A 17,067-nucleotide genomic window follows, 5' to 3' on the forward strand; every position below is an offset into this window, starting at 1 on the left:
CCCCATAGTCATAGGTTTGAGGTAGGGAGATGGGGGGGGGGCTCCTTCGCTGATTAGTTGCATAGAAGGGTGCAGACTAAGCCTATTAGCTCCAGAAAACCCATGGGGACGGCTTATAAGGTCTTTCCCCCTGGCCTGGACAACATTTTGAGCCCACAAGAAAAAGCTCCTCTTCCCATGGATGTAGAGTAGAACTGGAGTTTGGCCTTGCTGTGAGGGCCTAAAATGCTAGTTGTGTTTTGGGGGCTAGGAAGGAATTTTTCCCACATTGTCAGATTGGCTTGGAAGGCCTGGGTTCTTTTCACCTCCCTCTCAGCAGCTCATGGGCCTAGTGGGTAGGGTCAGCAGGTGCTCATTGCAGGTATTCAGTCAAGAGCAGGTCATAGTTCCCTGATAAACTGGGACTGTATGAGGAGAAGGCATCTCCTCAAGAAGATGGAAATGGGGTTGGGGCTGCTAATGTCTGGTAAAGTGTGGAAACAACTCCCTCCTCCTCACCCTGTTAACCCTCATACAAGGGTAGGACCGTGGGGTCCTAGAAACACTGCTAGGACCATGTTAATGGGAACGGGGGTGATAACTTCTGCTGGACGAGTTATTGCTGCATAGTTTACAGATGCATTATTTAATGAATTTGCAGCCAACTTAAACCGTATTCCTGGTATCTCGTCTTTCCTCCTGGGGTGGCCAGGACAATTAGGCCTGGTCTACAATTAAAAATTAGATTGACCCAGCTATGTCGCTCAGGACTGTGAAAAATTTAAATTTGCATGCAAATATGGAGGAAGTTGTCTTTGTCAGAGGACCACAATTCACATACACTCTTTCACATATGTTTATGAGTGGCATTCCAACCACTGAAACACAAGGCATTCCTTTAGGTTTCTTTTAGTTTTATGAGGAAGAAAGGGGATACTTTTTTATGTATAGAATGTTGGGAGGAAATTTAGGGGGAATTGTTTGATTGATTTGTAATGCATTGATCCACTTCGTCCATTTTTAAAATTTAGTTATGCTTTAGTTATATTTTGGTAAAGGTATCAATAGGTCTTAGGGGAAAGTGTTATATAAACACACTTTGTTGTTAGAGCTAGTTGAAATTTTTGGTTGAAATTTTTTTTTCAATGAAAAGTACATATATGACTGAAATGAAATTATAAAAAAAAACAAAACAAATCATTTTGGTCAAAATTTGTGATTTTTCTCTCAAGAGGCTCACTTATTTCACTAAATTTCCTTCATTAGAAAAAAAGGGGGGAGAAAAAGGAGAAAACGAGGGGGGAACACACACACCCTTCCTACTCCTATCCCCTTTTTTCCAATGCAAATAAAGGGAAGGGCAAGTAAAAAAGTGACTATTTCCCATCAATATGTTGATATTAAAAAAAAAAGTGGAAAAAAAGTTAGAAAAACTTCATTTCAAAGTTTTTTATCAAAATAAATTTCAGAAAAAAATATTTTTTCTCCAATTTTTTTCACAAATGGCTTAACATGTTTCAATAATCTTTTTATGTTATTAATATTATAGTAAAAAGGTACAGTACTAAAACCCTGAAGCCCAGCATTCAAAGATGACTTTTCTTCTAGAGGTTTTTCTAGAGGAAGCAGTTTTCCTAGCTGCAATCAGCATCAGAAAAAAAGATTTTTTTCTTTTTTAAATGAAAAAGGACCTTTTTTCCCACAAAATGTCAGACTTAGAAATGTTGATCCCCTGTAACTGGCACAATTATATTATACATTACCTATTTACAATATGGTTTATTAAGAAAATCGCTAAGGTGATTCTACTTGTGGATTCCATGTTCCCCATTAAAGAGTCAGGACTTACATGCAATTACTACACAGAGATATATTAGTTACTGTACCTCAGTATTTTATTATGCTTTCAGACGGGGTGCATGGGGTAGTCAGGGAGGGGTAGTACCTCTGATGGGGGAGCAGTCGTACTCCTTGGAGTAGCTCATCCACTTTGGTCCCCACTTGACACCCAGCTCTCACCTGTGGCTCCAAGTAGCTGTCAGCATGCGACAGCGGCCACACCCTGGAGACCGTCTCGACTGGTGAGCTAAACCAGGTGAGGGTAGCCGATGAGTATGAGAATCTCGGTGACTTAGGGCCTGTCTACCCATTGCATGCGAAGGCTGGATCCGACTGACTGAGGCAACCTGGTTCAACCTGGTTCAATGGTCAGGAAGGCGGTGACAGCAAGCGTTGTGGAATCCTTAAGAGCACGACAAGACACGTAGGGCATCCTGGTCATCCACTGCACCCTGCCCTATCTCCAGCCGTCTCGACTTCTGTCCTGCCACTGGATACAGATAGGAATTGGGAAGAGTGAGTGAGGCTGACGTCGCGCAACTCTCCCTCACTTTAATCCAATTCACGCGCAAGTCTCGACATCGTATCATATCATGTTACATCATATCAAGTCCTGTGGTGACGGGCGAGCGACGAAGCAGCAGGTGTGGATACACTGGGAGCTGTAGCCGCGGACCTGCACATAGGCAGCTCAGGCATAATGGTTGTTCCTCACTGACCGAAGCAGCAGTGGTGCTCGGCATCTTCTTGAGCGACTGAGCAGCCCTATTCAGGATTGCACTGCTCACCTCCGTAGAATGAGGAGGGGGCTAGAAAAGGTGCCCTAAACATTGCCTGCTTCACCTTACCCTGGCCAGCACACCGCGGCTGGCGGGGATCCCCAAAAATGGTCAAACAAAAACAAAACTTGGAGTGACACCGATCACTGTTGGCACATGGAATGTGCGCACGTTACTGGACAACATCACGGCAGACAGACCGGAGAGAAGAAAAGCACTTGTTGCTAGAGAGCTCGCACGCTACAACATTGACATTGCAGCCCTTAGCGAAACTCGCCTTGCTAATGAAGGACAGCTGTCCAAGTCAGGCAGTGGCTGCAGCACTGACGAGCGTCGCGAATCTGGAGTTGGCTTCGCCATCAAGAATCATCTTGTTCGGAAACTTGCCAGATCCCCCAAAGGTATGAATGACCGGCTCATGACAATGCAGCTTCCGCTTCAAAAAGGAAAACAAGCTACTTTGATCAGCGCATATGCTCCTACAATGACCAACCCAGAGGATGTGAAGGATAAATTCTACAAAGAACTAGATACTCTGCTATTGTCAATGCACTGCACAGATAAGCTGATTCTGCTTGGCGATTTTAATGCAAGAGTCAGATGCGATGCCGCAGCCGGGGAAGGAGTCATCGGGAAAAATGGAGTGGGAAAGTGTAACAGCAATGGCCTGTTACCGCTGAAAACTTGAGCAGCACATGACCTTCTGATCAGCAATACGGTCTTCCGCCTTCCTACCCGTAACAGGACTTCGTGGATGCATCCCTGTTCCAAGCACTGGCATTTGATCGATTATGTCATCATCAGGAGAAGGGACAGACAAGATGTCAGGGTTACAAAAGCTATGTGTGGCGCTGACTGTTGGACGGATCCTAGGCTCATAGTATCCAAAATGAAGCTCCGTATCATGCCGAAGAGATGACCACAAGGCTGTAAGTCTCTCAAAAGGATCAACGTGTCAAAGCTGAAGAACAGCTGCATCACTGAAAATCTAGCGGAAGACCTAGAAAACGAGCTTGCTGATCTTCGTATTGAGGATGATGATGAGAAAGACTGGGAGCGATTCCACAACATTGTCCATACAGCTGCATCGAAGGTATTGGGACCCTCCACATGCAGGCGGCAAGACTGGTTTGACGAAAATGATGCAGAAATCCAGGCCTTACTTGCTGAGAAGCACCGCCTGCATCGTGCATGTCAAAATGATCCATCCTCAGCGGCAAAGAAGACCGCCTTTATCAACACTCGCAGAACAGTAAAGAACCGACTGCGCAAAATGCGGGACTTGTGGCTGAGCGCCAAAGCAGATGAAATATAGGCATATGTGGACAGGAACGACTATAAGCAATTTTATGAAGCCCTCAACACACTCTATGGTCCACAGTCTTCTGGGAGCTTTCCCCTCCTGAACTCTGATGGTCCTGTGCTCCTTACAGAGAAGACGCAGATTCTCCAGAGATGGGCTGAACACTTTGAAGAAATTCTCAATCGCCCCTCAGTCATCAATGGTAGGCCATTGACAAGATGCCCCAGGTTGCAGTCAATGACTCCATGGATGCTTCACCAGAAGAGGACGAAGTGAAGAAAGCTATCAATCAGCTGTCAAGTGGCAAAGCCCCAGGGTCAGATGCCATACCAGCAGAGGTGTACAAAGTGAGTGGACCCACAAAAGCGTGCTGCTACGGAAACTCACTGAGCTGTTTCAGTCCTTCTGGAAGCAGGGAACCATTCCACAAGAATTTAGAGACGCGTCCATCTTGCACCTCTATAAGAGGAAGGGCAATCGCCAGGTATGCGACAATCACCATGGAATCTTGCTGTGGAGGATCATGTCAAAATTTGGCTGTCCAGACAGATTTATACGAATGGTATGTCAATTTCATCATGGTATGATAGCTTGTGTCCTGGATGACGGTGAAACATCTGAGGCCTTCCCAGTCACCAACGGCATCAAGCAAGGGTGTGTTTTAGCACCCACTTTGTTCAGCATGATATTCTCTGCCACTCTGACTGATGCCTTTCAACACTGTACTGAAGGAGTAGGCCTGAAGTATAGAACTGATAGGAAACTATTCAATCTGAGGCGACTGCGTGCCATCACCAAGGTGAAGGAAACTACTTCGAGACTTTCTCTTTGCTGATGATTGTGCTCTGAATGCTAGTACAGAGCCAGAAATGCAAGCCAGTATAGACAAGTTTTCAACTGCATGCAACAACTTCGGTCTCACCATTAACATCAAGAAGACTGAGGTCATGCACCAGCCAGCTCCCCACACTGTACTCAGAACCGTCCATCACTGTAAATGGACAGAGACTTCAGCCAGTGGACCACTTCACGTACCTGGGCAGTACCCTTTCCCAAGCAGTGTCAATCGATGATGAAGTAAACTGCAGAATTGCTAAAGCCAGCTCTGCATTTGGCCAAGTGCGCTCCAACATTTGGGAACGTCGAGGGATCAGCCTACCAACGAAGCTGAAGGTCTATCGAGCAGTGGTGCTTCCAACTCTGCTGTACGCATGCGAGATGTGGACTGTCTATCAGAGTCATGCATGAAGGCTCAATCACTTCCACATTTCCTGTCTACGAAAGCTTCTAAAAATCAGATGGCAGGACAAAGTGCCCGATACTGATGTCCTTACTAGAGCCAGTCTGCCGTCAGTTCACACACTGCTGATGAGAGCCCAGACCAGGTGGGCCAGACATGTCGTGAGAATGTCAGACGAACCCATTCCTAAACAGCTCTTCTACGGAGAACTCACTCAGGGAAAGCGCTTCCATGGAGGACAAAAGAAGCAGTTCAAGGACACGCTGAAGACCTCTTTGAAGTCCTTCGAGATCAACACCACCACGTGGGAAACCTTCGCACTGAACCGTCCAGCATGGCACAGCCTCATTCACACAGGCAGTAATACCTCTGAGGCGAGGCGTATTGCTGAGGCTGAAAAAAAGCGTGAGCTGCGCAAGTCCAGAGCTGCTCGTACATCATCGACAGTGCCATTACATGTCTGCCCGACGTGTGACAGGACGTTCCACGCCCGAATCGGACTGATCAGTCATTTTCGGACGCACAGACCCCGGTCATCGAAAAAATGAGTTGTTGAGGTCTTCATCGATAACAATGGACGAACATCATGCTTTCAGACAGGATAAAGCTTACCTCAGAAATGTATCTACTGACATGTAGTAATTGTTGGCAAATTTTGAATTCAAAATGATGATCACTTTAGGTACCAGATAAGATATGCCACATGCCTCAACTACTCAGGGTCCTTAAGTACATATTTCCTGCCTTTTGCTGGTTTGCAGGATAGCTATTTTGATCTTTCGGTGTTATTTCCGTGCATAAATTCCCTTGTTACTAGAGTTGTACTGGTAAAATGATTGGGTCCCATGAGAAGTCTGAAATAAGCAGAGATCCTTTACGGTAATTTTTTTGTCTGGCCTGAACAAAGTCACACATCCCTAACTTGAAAAAAAAAACAGCCCAACAAACAAGATGACAAGGAAATGTATTAGAAATGAGGGATTAACACATTATTCAGATTAGAGATTCTAATATTTTGGACCCCTGAATAGTAATATCTGATTAGAAAACTACCATATATACTTGTTCATAAGCCGAATTTTTTTAGTAAAAAAGGGAAGCACCAGAGAAGGGGGTCAGCTTATGAACGGGTATAGAGAGGGAGAGGTGGGACACAGCCCCTCCCCCCAACAGAGGGAGCAAGGAGAGACAGCACAGCCAGCAGAGACAGAAGGGAAGAGGCGGCGCCAGAGGGCTGGTCTACACTGGGGGGGGGGAGGGGATCGATCTAAGATACGCAACTTCAGCTACGTGAATAGCGTAGCTGAAGTCGAAGTATCTTAGATCGATTTACCTGGGGTCCACACGGCACAGGATCGACAGCCGCGGCTCCCCCGTCGACTCTGCTACCGCCGCTCGCGCCGATGGAGTTCCGGAGTCAACGGGGAGCACGTTTGGGGATCGATATATCGCGTCTTAACGAGACGCAATATATCGATCCCCGATAAATCGATCGCTACCCGCCGATACTGCGGGTAGTCTGGATGTACCCAGAGTCTCTACGCTTCTGGCCAGGCTGCTCTCCCCCCAGCCTCTGAAGCAGCTGCAGCTTCAGGGCTGGCAGGCTGCAGCCGTGTCGCTCAGCCCCGCCCCCCAGAGCAGGCTGTGGCTATGCTGCCGGAGCACGCTGTGGCCGTGCCGCCCGGCCCAGCCCGCTGGAACATGCTGTGGCTGCACTGCTTGGTCTGGCCCAGTGGAGCAGGCTGCGGCCACGCTGCCCAGCCTGCCGGAGCAGCTCCAGCCAGGCCAGAGACATCCTCCCGTGGCCCTCCCCAGATAAGGTGGAAAGGGATGGGATGGGGCGAGTGTGAGGGTCCCGGGCTAGGGGTGGGTCATGTGGGGGGTGGTCACAGGGGTTACACCCCTGACTCCCAGCTTCTCCCCCCCAAAAAATTTCCCCACCAATTGCTGTCCCAGCCCGTCAGGGTAAGCAGCTGGTGCGCCGGGACACCTTGCTTACTTAGGTTTACCTCCGTGCCTGCAGACGCTCGAGGTAAAGAAAGCATCACGGCCCGCCAGCGGCTTATCCTGATGGCCTGGGAGCCAAAGTTTGCCGATCTCTGAATGATAGGGTCGGTTTATGAACGAGTTATAAAAATTTTCCATTTTTATTTATTTATCCTATTTGGTGGGGTCGGCTTATAAACGAACTGGTTTAGGATTGAGTATATATGGTAATATAATCCCATTCCCCGATAAACTCTTTTTTGTTGGTCTTGTAAATAATGGTGAATAAAACTACTTTGTCAAGCCTGACCTTAAAAACCTCTAAGGAAGGAGATTCCACCACCTCCCTAGGTAACTCATTCCAGTGCTTCACCACCCTCCTAGTGAAAAAGTTTTTCCTAATATCCAACTTAGACCTCCCCCCACTGCAACTTGAGACCATTACCTCTTGTTCTGTCATCTGGTACCACTGAGAACAGTCTAGATCCATCCTTTTTGGAACCCCCTTTCAGGTAGTTGAAAGCAGCTATCAAATCCCTCATCATCCTTCTCTTCTGCAGACTAAATAATCCCAGTTCCCTCAGCCTCTCCTCATAAATCATGTGCTCCAGCCTCCTAATCATTTTTGTTGCCCTCCGCTGGACTCTTTCCAATTTTTCCACATCCTTCTTGTAGTGTGGGGCCCAAAACTGGACACAGTACTCCAGATGAGGCCTCACCAATGTTGAATAGAGGGGAATGATCACGTCCCTTGATCTGCTGGCAATGCTCCTACTTATACAGCCCAAAATGCTATTAGCCTTCTTGGCAAAAAGGGCACACTGTTGATTCATATCCAGCTTCTCGTCTACTGTAACCCGCTGGTCCTTTTCTGCAGAACTGCTGCCCAGCCACTTGGTCTATTAGGATTCACTCAAATAATTAAATACAATAGATGAAAAATAATATTTTCAAGATTATTTTAGCAGCCTGTCACAGATGATTATGATAATATTAAGGGGATATTTTATTAATATGCACCAACTCTGAGTTGGTGCATATTAAAAAAACTCTTAGTTTTATGTAGACACTTTACATAAAACACAGACTAAAACAATTTACGAGAAATTGAATAAAAATAGAAAGCCAAGCCAATTCTTTCTAACTTCAGAAATCCTCTTAACCTCTCTAACTCTGAGCAAAGACAAAAATGACATATTACTGTGTCACCATCACGGTGCTATGATTATGGGTCAATTGCAAGCCAGCAATAAAATTTTGCTCTGGATTCCAGGCTGGACCTTGGCAATGGGACACTTTTAGATGAGGAAACAATTTTGTTTAATTAAAAACAGAAACAAGAATCAAAAGGTTGGTTAAGCCATTTCTGAAAATAAAATGTTTATACTAAGAGAAAAAGTGTCTCCTTTCTGCTTATTCTTTATCTCTCATTCACCCCTCTTCTGTTCTGACCATTCACCCATGCTCTTCCCCACATGGTCTCTTTCCCTTTCGCCCTGTATCCTATTCCTTCTCCCATCACCATTACCATCCCTAGTTTCCTTCTTTCTTCTCTCCATTTACCGGGGAACCCCGTGAACCTTCCCTCCTCCCAGCCCCTGAGATTAAATTCACCCCCTTGCTCCTCCTTCTGAAAGAGTTCCCCACCTTCATGGTGCCTCCTCTCCACAAATAACCAGGGGAGCTGCTGTTATTGAATGGTGGAGCCCTCTTCTTCTCTCCCTCCATGTAATCTCTTCTCCCCAGCAGAGGGAAGATGCTGGTGTTGAAGAGCCTATTTTTCCTTTGTGCCAGCTGCCAGGTGAACTGTCTCCTCCATTGCGCTACTCTATTGCTTCTGCTGCCCCCCAGCATAGGAACAGGGTCAAGATGCAGTAGCCACTTGGCCATTAAGGGGAGCTCACAGAAGTCCAACTTCTGTCCCCTCATATCGAGCACAAATTGGGGAAAGACAAAAAGCTTAAAAAGCCCTACAGTGACCTGGCTTTGGGGACAGGTCATGGCCAGCTTAAAACACCTGGCAATTGCTTACAGCCTTACAATTAAAATAACTTGACATGTACTTTTGTTACGACAGCTCAGATTCACACTGATACTTAAAGGGTTTCAAACCTGGTAACCTTGTGGACACAAAAGGCCTAATGTTGACTCTGCTCAGATACCAGCTTACCATGACACATTGACTCTGCCCATTTCTCTAAGGCTAAGGAGTCTTTCTGTTTACCGCAATTAAAAACCAATTAGCATTTGCACTGAATATCCTAAAAGTAAACTAAGTTAGTTTATTTTATGGAATCATAGTAGATTTCCAGCTGCTATAGGGTGACTCGCCAAGAAACTCTAATAACTTCTGCATAATGTAACTTGTAAAAGCTATATTTTCATTTTGTTTTATGAGTGTTATATTGTTGGGCAATACAAATGTGACAGTTACAAACTACACTGTAACTTCTGTGGCTAGACTAAGTGAGCTGCTGTGAAATATAGCTGGGGTAAATTAATCCCAGCAGTGAACATGAATTTGTTTTCCAAGTTAAAAGGAATACTTATAGCTAAGAATGAATTAAAATAAAAACAACAGAAATTCCCTTGGGACAGAAGAAATAACAATTTCTGAAACATGAAATTTCAAAAAGGGAAATAACACTGTTCTTTTAACTCTTAAAAAAATCTAAGTTTGCTTCTTTTCTCTTTGATCTGATTTAGTCTGTAGTAAAAGTCAATGAGCATTTGAACAAATATTGCTAAATACTGTACTAGATAGATAAAAAGAAACATGAGAGTTTGGCCTTCGCGCACACAACACATCACACAATGATCTCACCAATGTTACCAGCTGGGGACCAGCAAACCACATTTACCAAATAAGGTAAGTTGCATCGTTCCTGAAATTTTTTCCCAGTTAGCTCACTCCGCTTTTCCTATGATTTATACAATAATTACAGAGGTCATTTTTTCAACTCAGATGGAGTAAATCATCAGGCTACCTAATGCAAGGCTGGATTTCTGTAGTCTCTGAAGAGTTCTCCGTTTTATTTAAACTGAGTGTGCACAGAAAAGGAAGAACTGAAATATGTGCAATAAAAACAGAAGAGCAAGTAATATAAATAATCAAGAAGGGCAGTAAGGGACATAGATTGTGTACTGTTGGTTTGGTTACAAACACTAATATTTTATTTCCAAGATCTGTGGGGACTGTTTTTGTTTTTGATTGGGTACCTGCATATTTTTTAAGCACTTACAAAGGATTATTCTTTATTATTGGAGATTCTTGTGATATAAAAAAACCACTTGAACTTTACTCACTGGGTTTATGGTGACACTGAATATAAAATACAGATGTACAGCTTTATAGTGTACATTGGGTATAGTTTATCCTCAATAATCTTTCTGATTTGTGCAATTGCTTTACCACAATTCTGTCAGAAATCCTCTTCCTAACCCTTATTTTTAACTTTGTGGGCCTATATCTGCTTTAAGGTATACATCCATCTCCCACTGAAGTAATTAAAAAGAAAGAAAAAGAAGAAACTCTAAATACTCAAAACCCTTCCTCACATCCTTTCCTTCCCCACTGAATTCTGACAAAAGCTGATCGCTCATAATGATATGTATTAATACCACCCATTATATAGACGCTAATAATGCTCACATTTGAGCAAGGTGCTACTTCAACAAGGTTCATATTTTAAACTTAACAGGAGTAAAACAATTCAAATTAAAAAGGTCTGATAAAGAAAGAAAATGATACAATATTTAGAACACGTTTTTAAAAGAATATAGGAGCACAAACCAGGTAACTGTGGTCACAAAGACTGATTAACCATTTTCACACCCAGCTACTTGAATTGCGCTTGCAGTTGTGGGAATTGTGCATGAAAACTAGAAGCACAATTTAACCTACCTTTGCATGCCTAATTTCTCAACAACAATAAAAAATCAGACAAAAATCACCTCTAAATATATTGCTTTTTTCTGTTCAATCTACATGGGTTCTTATACACACATCACCGTAGTATCTGAGCAACTTGCAGGAGTGCATTAGCAATGCGACTAACGTCTGTCATTTGTGATTTGTTTTCTCTCCCATCTTCTCTTCTCTTATTTTGTTAGGGTTTGGATTTTTTTTTTTTAAATGTACATGCTGCTGTGAGTTTATGTTAGAAAAAAGCAAGTTCAAAGAAGTGAACCTTTCCTGTTGGAGCACAAGGTGGTGATGTTTGCGTCTTTGGCACCTTTACCACTATCCAGAGAGTTTGAGGGCCCAGTGAAGATTTCAAGTATAAATGAAATCCCTGTGTACAGACATCCTTAGAGTGCTGCGAAACTTTCGTTACAAAAGTCCAAACTGGGTTTCCAGTTTGTTACATATGTAGAGATCACTCCACATTCAGCCAAAGGTTCACTAAAAGTTTGCAAATCTTCTGTGCAAACCTACATTAACTAAAGAGTTTTGTAAGAAACTTGCAGTTTCAACCAATTATTAAGCATTTGGCTTTGGTCAAAAACAAAAGCTCAGTGGTTGAACTCAGGTGAACAGAGATTGAGGTAAATGTTCATACCATCTCTGGCAGTGTAATACCACTCAGGCTATGTCTACACTACAGCTTCTCATGACAATGCGCTAAACTGATGGGGGAGAGCTCTCCCGTTGGCTTAATAACTCCTGCCTCCGAGAGGCGGTAGCTACATTGGCAGAAGAAGCTCTCCCATTGACACAGCACTGTCCGCAGCGGCGCTTAGGTTGGTATAACTTACATTGCTCAGGGGTGGGGATTATTCACACCCCTGAGCGATGTAAATTATACCAAAGTAAATTGTAGTGGCGACATAGCCTCAGTTTTGCATACCTTTATTACTAACCCATTCCTATTGTAGTTTATAGATTTACCATTCTTGTTAGAGGTTCTCAGGCTTTTTTTTTTTTTTTAGAAGAACATTAAGTGTAATTAATTATCACCTCTTTGTGCTGCTCTCACTCATCTCAATGCCCTTTGCAACTACACCTCTACCTCAATATAACGCTGTCCTCGGGAGCCAAAGAATCTTACCGCGTTATAGGTGAAACTGCGTTATATCGAACTTGCTTTGATCCACCGGAGTGTGCAGCCCCGCCCCCCTGGAGCACTGCTTTACCGTGTTATATCCGAATTCATGTTATATCGGGTCACGTTATATCGGGGTAGAGGTGTATTTCATTTGACAGATCCACCTCATATCAGACCCAATCATACCCTAGACTATGTGGGTGGTCTGAACCACCCAGCACTGAAGCTGACAGTTGAACTCAGGCAAAGCAGAAGAAGAAAAGACAAATATATTTATTTTGGATTTTTCTAAAACAACCAACTAGTAGAGCTCCTGTCTGGTGGCTGAGCCTAAGAGATGTAAACCCAGGAATCTAATGGTCCAAAAGAAAGGTAACAAGGTCTAGTAGATTAGGCACAAGACTGAGTTGGAAGATCTGGGTTCCAGTCTTAACTCAGCCACTAAGTTGCTGTATGGCTTGGGCAAGTCTCTTGACCTCTACATGTCCCTTTCCCCCCAGTTATGAAATGTGGACAAATGCCTATCCAGCAGGAATGCTGTAAGAACTAATTAATGTTTGTAAAGTGCTCTGCCCAGGTAGAGCCCTATACAAAGTGTCTGGTGTTATTGTTAATGGCAACAGCAAACTGGAGTGAGCAATCCCCGAACACAGAAGTATTAATTGTCTACAGAGTCACTGATTGCATATATCTAAAGGGGACAGTGAGTGCTGCACATTGCTCTACAATGACCTCCGCACCCTGACTAAGAAGCCATGTTAATGACCTCTGGATAGAGTCCTGTTTAGTTTCTCCAGACAGAACGCCTGTCAACAACACAGTGAGTCTCTATAGAACAGGCAATCATGTCCCTGAAGCTATGTTATTCGAAAATTAAATAGCAACACGAAGAATCAAACAACTGTCAATGCATGTAGGAATGAAAACTGCTAAAAATACAGAAAGCATTTTCAGATGGCATTACACTCTATTATCTGCAGCATAGTTAAAAACAAATTCCCACGTTCCTCATCTACAAAGCAGGACATAGGTGTGGTGAGGAAAGCATGCAGCTGTACACAAAAAAATATCAAACATGAGGGAAGAAAACATCATCTTTGTCCACAGAAGTCTGACCACAAGTCCACAGCAGGAATTTGCCCTAAACATGTGCTTAGTTCCTGTACAGAGGGTTCTCCATCGCTCTCCAACACACTCACAGGAGTAATACAGAAAACTTTAAAATATTATCACTTACATTCTCCATTTCTCCTCTTACCATATATATTTTCTCCTCCTGTGACTCTGCTCTGATGCGGAAAGAGTGCAATCCCTATTACCTATTTTATAGGCCCACCACGTTATGCTCTTTATACAAGAACTAAACAAAACTAGAATGGGTTCTTCAAACCAAAGCAATATTAAAAATTGAAAGATTTCCCAGATAATCTGTCAGCGAAGTTTTAAATCAAGGGTACAATATTTCAGAAGCAGTACATGCACTCAGGGAGCACTACCAGAACCATGCACCTTATTAACTATTGTACCCTTTAAGACTCTCCAAGGCAACTAATCAGCAGAGTTCTGTGCATTGAGCTGGAAATAGGGCTTTCTAGGTTGAGAGACTTACACCTAGGAAACTCCTTTTCTGAATGTACCCCCAGGTTCCCTGGGCTCAATACTGAGCCTTGCTACAGCTCTTTATGCTGCTCTGCCAACTTTATAGCTGACTTAAACCACCGACTAGAGATTCTCCATATTGAAGAAATATCTGGACACCGTAACCCAGAGGGGGGCAGAGGCCGAAGGAGACATGGCCAAAGTACACTGAGCTCTAAGAATCCGCAGTGCCCCTTTGTGACCACTACATCCAGAGCACAGTATAGAATAGCCCCAAGGTGGTTCTAAGCTATACCAAGGATTGAACAAGACCTTGGCTGCTCTTAGAATGAGGGAGCCACAACCAGCTGTTTTGCCATTCTCCACCTCTGCTGTGCCCAGAGGAGACACAGACCTCTTTGCAAGGAGTTGGGAGTGAGTCAGTTCATCTGACTGTTTCTCCTCCCATTTTAAAACCATTTTTTTTTGGTTTCTCCTTTCTTTCATCCGTTTTGTGTATCTAATATTTAAGTTTTTACAGTGTTCCAGATGCACAAAATTATTATTACTGATGTGTACTATGGCAGTGCTTAAGGGACAACCAAGAACAGGGCCCCATTGTGCTGGGCCTTGTAATAACACCGTAGTAAGCAGTCCCTACCCACAAAGAGCTTGCTATCTAACTAGACATTATAGACACAAGGTGGGGGAGGGATGTAACACACAAGCAGAAAACATCACGTTATTTCCATACTTGTAGGGGGGGAGGGGTGATATTGGATTTACTTAGGAGGGATTAAGGAAAATGGAAAGAAAAGGGAAGGGAAGTAGGGTGAGAGGACAGGACAGGGGAGAAGAGGGTAAAAGTGGCAGGTGGGGAGTGAAGCTGAGGTGAACAGACTATGATGGAGGGGGAGGGAGAGGACTGAAGCAAATAGCCAATGAGTATAGGACAGACAAAACTGTAAAAAGTTCTCTCATGGTTCCTGCTTTCACTGCTTCTTCAGCTGCTAGGACAGGAACATTGGAGATGTTCACAATGCATGTTGGAATGACTCTGGGCTAGTAAAAAAATGAGTGTCTGCAATTATTTCTCAGTTACTTTTTGGTTTTCCATATGGGATTGAATTAAACCTAAATACAGAAAATAAAGGCAAATAAGGGATATGGCAGATTTGCTGCAAAACTAAAGGTTCCGTTAGTGCCTGAGGTATGCAATATAGCCAGAAGCTTAAAATGTCTCTTCTAAAATGTTCCATTCCTCTGAAGCAAAGAACTAAGTCCAATTTATCAATACACAAATACACTGAGAACAATGGTATCATTACTTTAAAATGTTTGTAATCTAACAATCAACATAGCGTGAACTTCAAGCAAATATAAAATAAATAAGAATTGGTTCCTTACTTTTGCTGCACCTATTTGTTCCTTACGAAACTTTTCCAGTGGTGCTATTAACACATCATTGGCATTCTGGATCTGAAATGTCAAACATAAATATTCAAATATGTCTCTTTTCATATATAGTATATAAAGAAAGTTGGGAGCGACAGTTCAACTTCAGGAAATCTCACTTTGCTAATCTACAAACCTGATAAAAACCCAGGTTTCATCACAGTTGTCAATGAAGGTTTAACAGAGTGCAGATAAGGCTCTAGTTACAAACGCTTCTTTGCTTTTATAAAGTATACTACAAAACATTTCTCAATGTATTATGAGCATCATCATAAATAATTAAAACGTAATTATATTTGTCAATATAAAATAAATAAAAAGTACTCATGCTGGATACATAGGAATCCTGGTATTTGTTTTCCCTGAAATTTAGAGTTTACAATCTAATTTCAGACAAGATGCAACAACAGGAAGTAAAACAATCTGGCAGAATTGGGGAGAAGACAAAGGTAACAGTGTTAGGAACATGATTACACAGACTAGTTACGTGCACAAATGGATAGCTTAGTCATTTCAGCAATCCCCTCTGATCATCTAGCCACGCCAGTTAAGGGAATAATCCAAAAGAAAAGCTGAAAAAAGTTACAAAATATATAAAATTGGCAACTATCATGTTTATTTTTTATTAATAAACTGAAAAATAGCTATGGGGTAATTTTATCCTCTTACACTTAACCTGAAAGCCCTAATTATGTGATAGCTTTCATTTTTTCCATTGTTTGTTTGTTCACTTAGAACAGGGGTTCCCAAACTTGGTTCACGGCTTGTTCAGGGTAAGCCCCTGGCGGGCCACGAGATGCTTTGTTTACCTGAGCGTCCACAGGTATGGCTGTGCGCAGCTCCCAGTGGCCGCGCTTCGCCGTTCCTGGCCAATGGGAGCTGCAGCAAGCGGTGGCTGTTGAAAAACATAACAACTGACACCACTGCTGACAGTGTTCATGACAAAGACTAAATAGCAAAATCTAGCATGTGGTAGAATGTCCTGCAGACATGACAAAAAATAATAGAAGTATGGCCAACAAAACTAGAAGTCTCGAGAACCAGACCTCACCTGAATACACTTGGCCTTGTACCTCTATGCCAGTGTGACTCCACTGAGCTTTTATTGAATTAAATATGACAGTCAGTACTATAAAGTATTTCTTGTCTTATTAATTTTGATATTGAATTAAATGTTATGCTGTTCCCTAAACTGTCATTGTTCTTTGACATTCTGATTTATTATTTGTATTTAAGGTAGCAACTAGAGACCTGAACTGAGATTGGGGCCCTTATGTGCTAGGCACTATGCAAACACATAGTCAGAGAGACCAAGTCCCAAAGAGCTTGCATTCTAAATAGGACAGGCAAGGGCAAAGAGGCAAACAGAGCTGAAGTGACTTGCCCAAGTTCACATGGCAGGTCTCTGCCACAGCCAGGAATAGAACCGAGGCCTCATAAAGCCCAGTTCAGAGACACACCTGCATTGAATAAGTTTGTGAGGAGGAAGCTAGATGTTTTGACAGCTGGTTGGACATGGCCGAAGCATTTAGCATCTATAAAAGCAAGGGAGATTGTTTTAATGTTTGGCACAAGAGGGACTCTTGAGATCTTGGGCACTACAGAATGGATGTCTCTCTTTTTCCCCATCTCCCACGAGGAAAGAAATTGAGATTTTTGGTGGACTTGAATTCCTACTGTCTTACAACCACTTGCCACATTTCCCAGTGTACCAATATCCGTTGCAGCATCCAACAACTATACTCATATAAGATGAATGCTTCTCTTTATAACCATCAGTAAAAAAGTTAATATTGATATAAATAATCACTATTTGTCTTCAGCGTTAACACCACACTGAGCTGAAAGAGGCTGTTCACA

The 17,067-nt window shown here is 43.1% G+C and overlaps 1 protein-coding gene and 1 long non-coding RNA gene across 2 annotated transcripts in view; one reads left to right on the plus strand and one right to left on the minus strand.

Annotated features, from left to right (window-relative positions):
- ARHGAP42 (Rho GTPase activating protein 42) overlaps positions 1–17,067 on the minus strand; it is a 283,518-nt gene that overhangs the window by 116,112 nt on the left and 150,339 nt on the right. Inside the window, exon 4 of the mRNA XM_034758904.1 lies at positions 15,160–15,231. Within this exon, the coding sequence (XP_034614795.1) occupies positions 15,160–15,231 (72 nt within the window). The remainder of the gene's footprint in view (positions 1–15,159; positions 15,232–17,067) is intronic.
- Positions 9,921–17,067, plus strand: part of LOC117871189 — a 31,707-nt gene continuing 24,560 nt past the window's right edge. The window contains exon 1 of the long non-coding RNA XR_004644175.1: positions 9,921–9,995. This is a non-coding gene — a long non-coding RNA (uncharacterized LOC117871189). The remainder of the gene's footprint in view (positions 9,996–17,067) is intronic.

Source organism: Trachemys scripta, chromosome 1 (assembly GCF_013100865.1).
Source record: "Trachemys scripta elegans isolate TJP31775 chromosome 1, CAS_Tse_1.0, whole genome shotgun sequence".
NCBI lineage: Eukaryota > Metazoa > Chordata > Testudines > Emydidae > Trachemys > Trachemys scripta.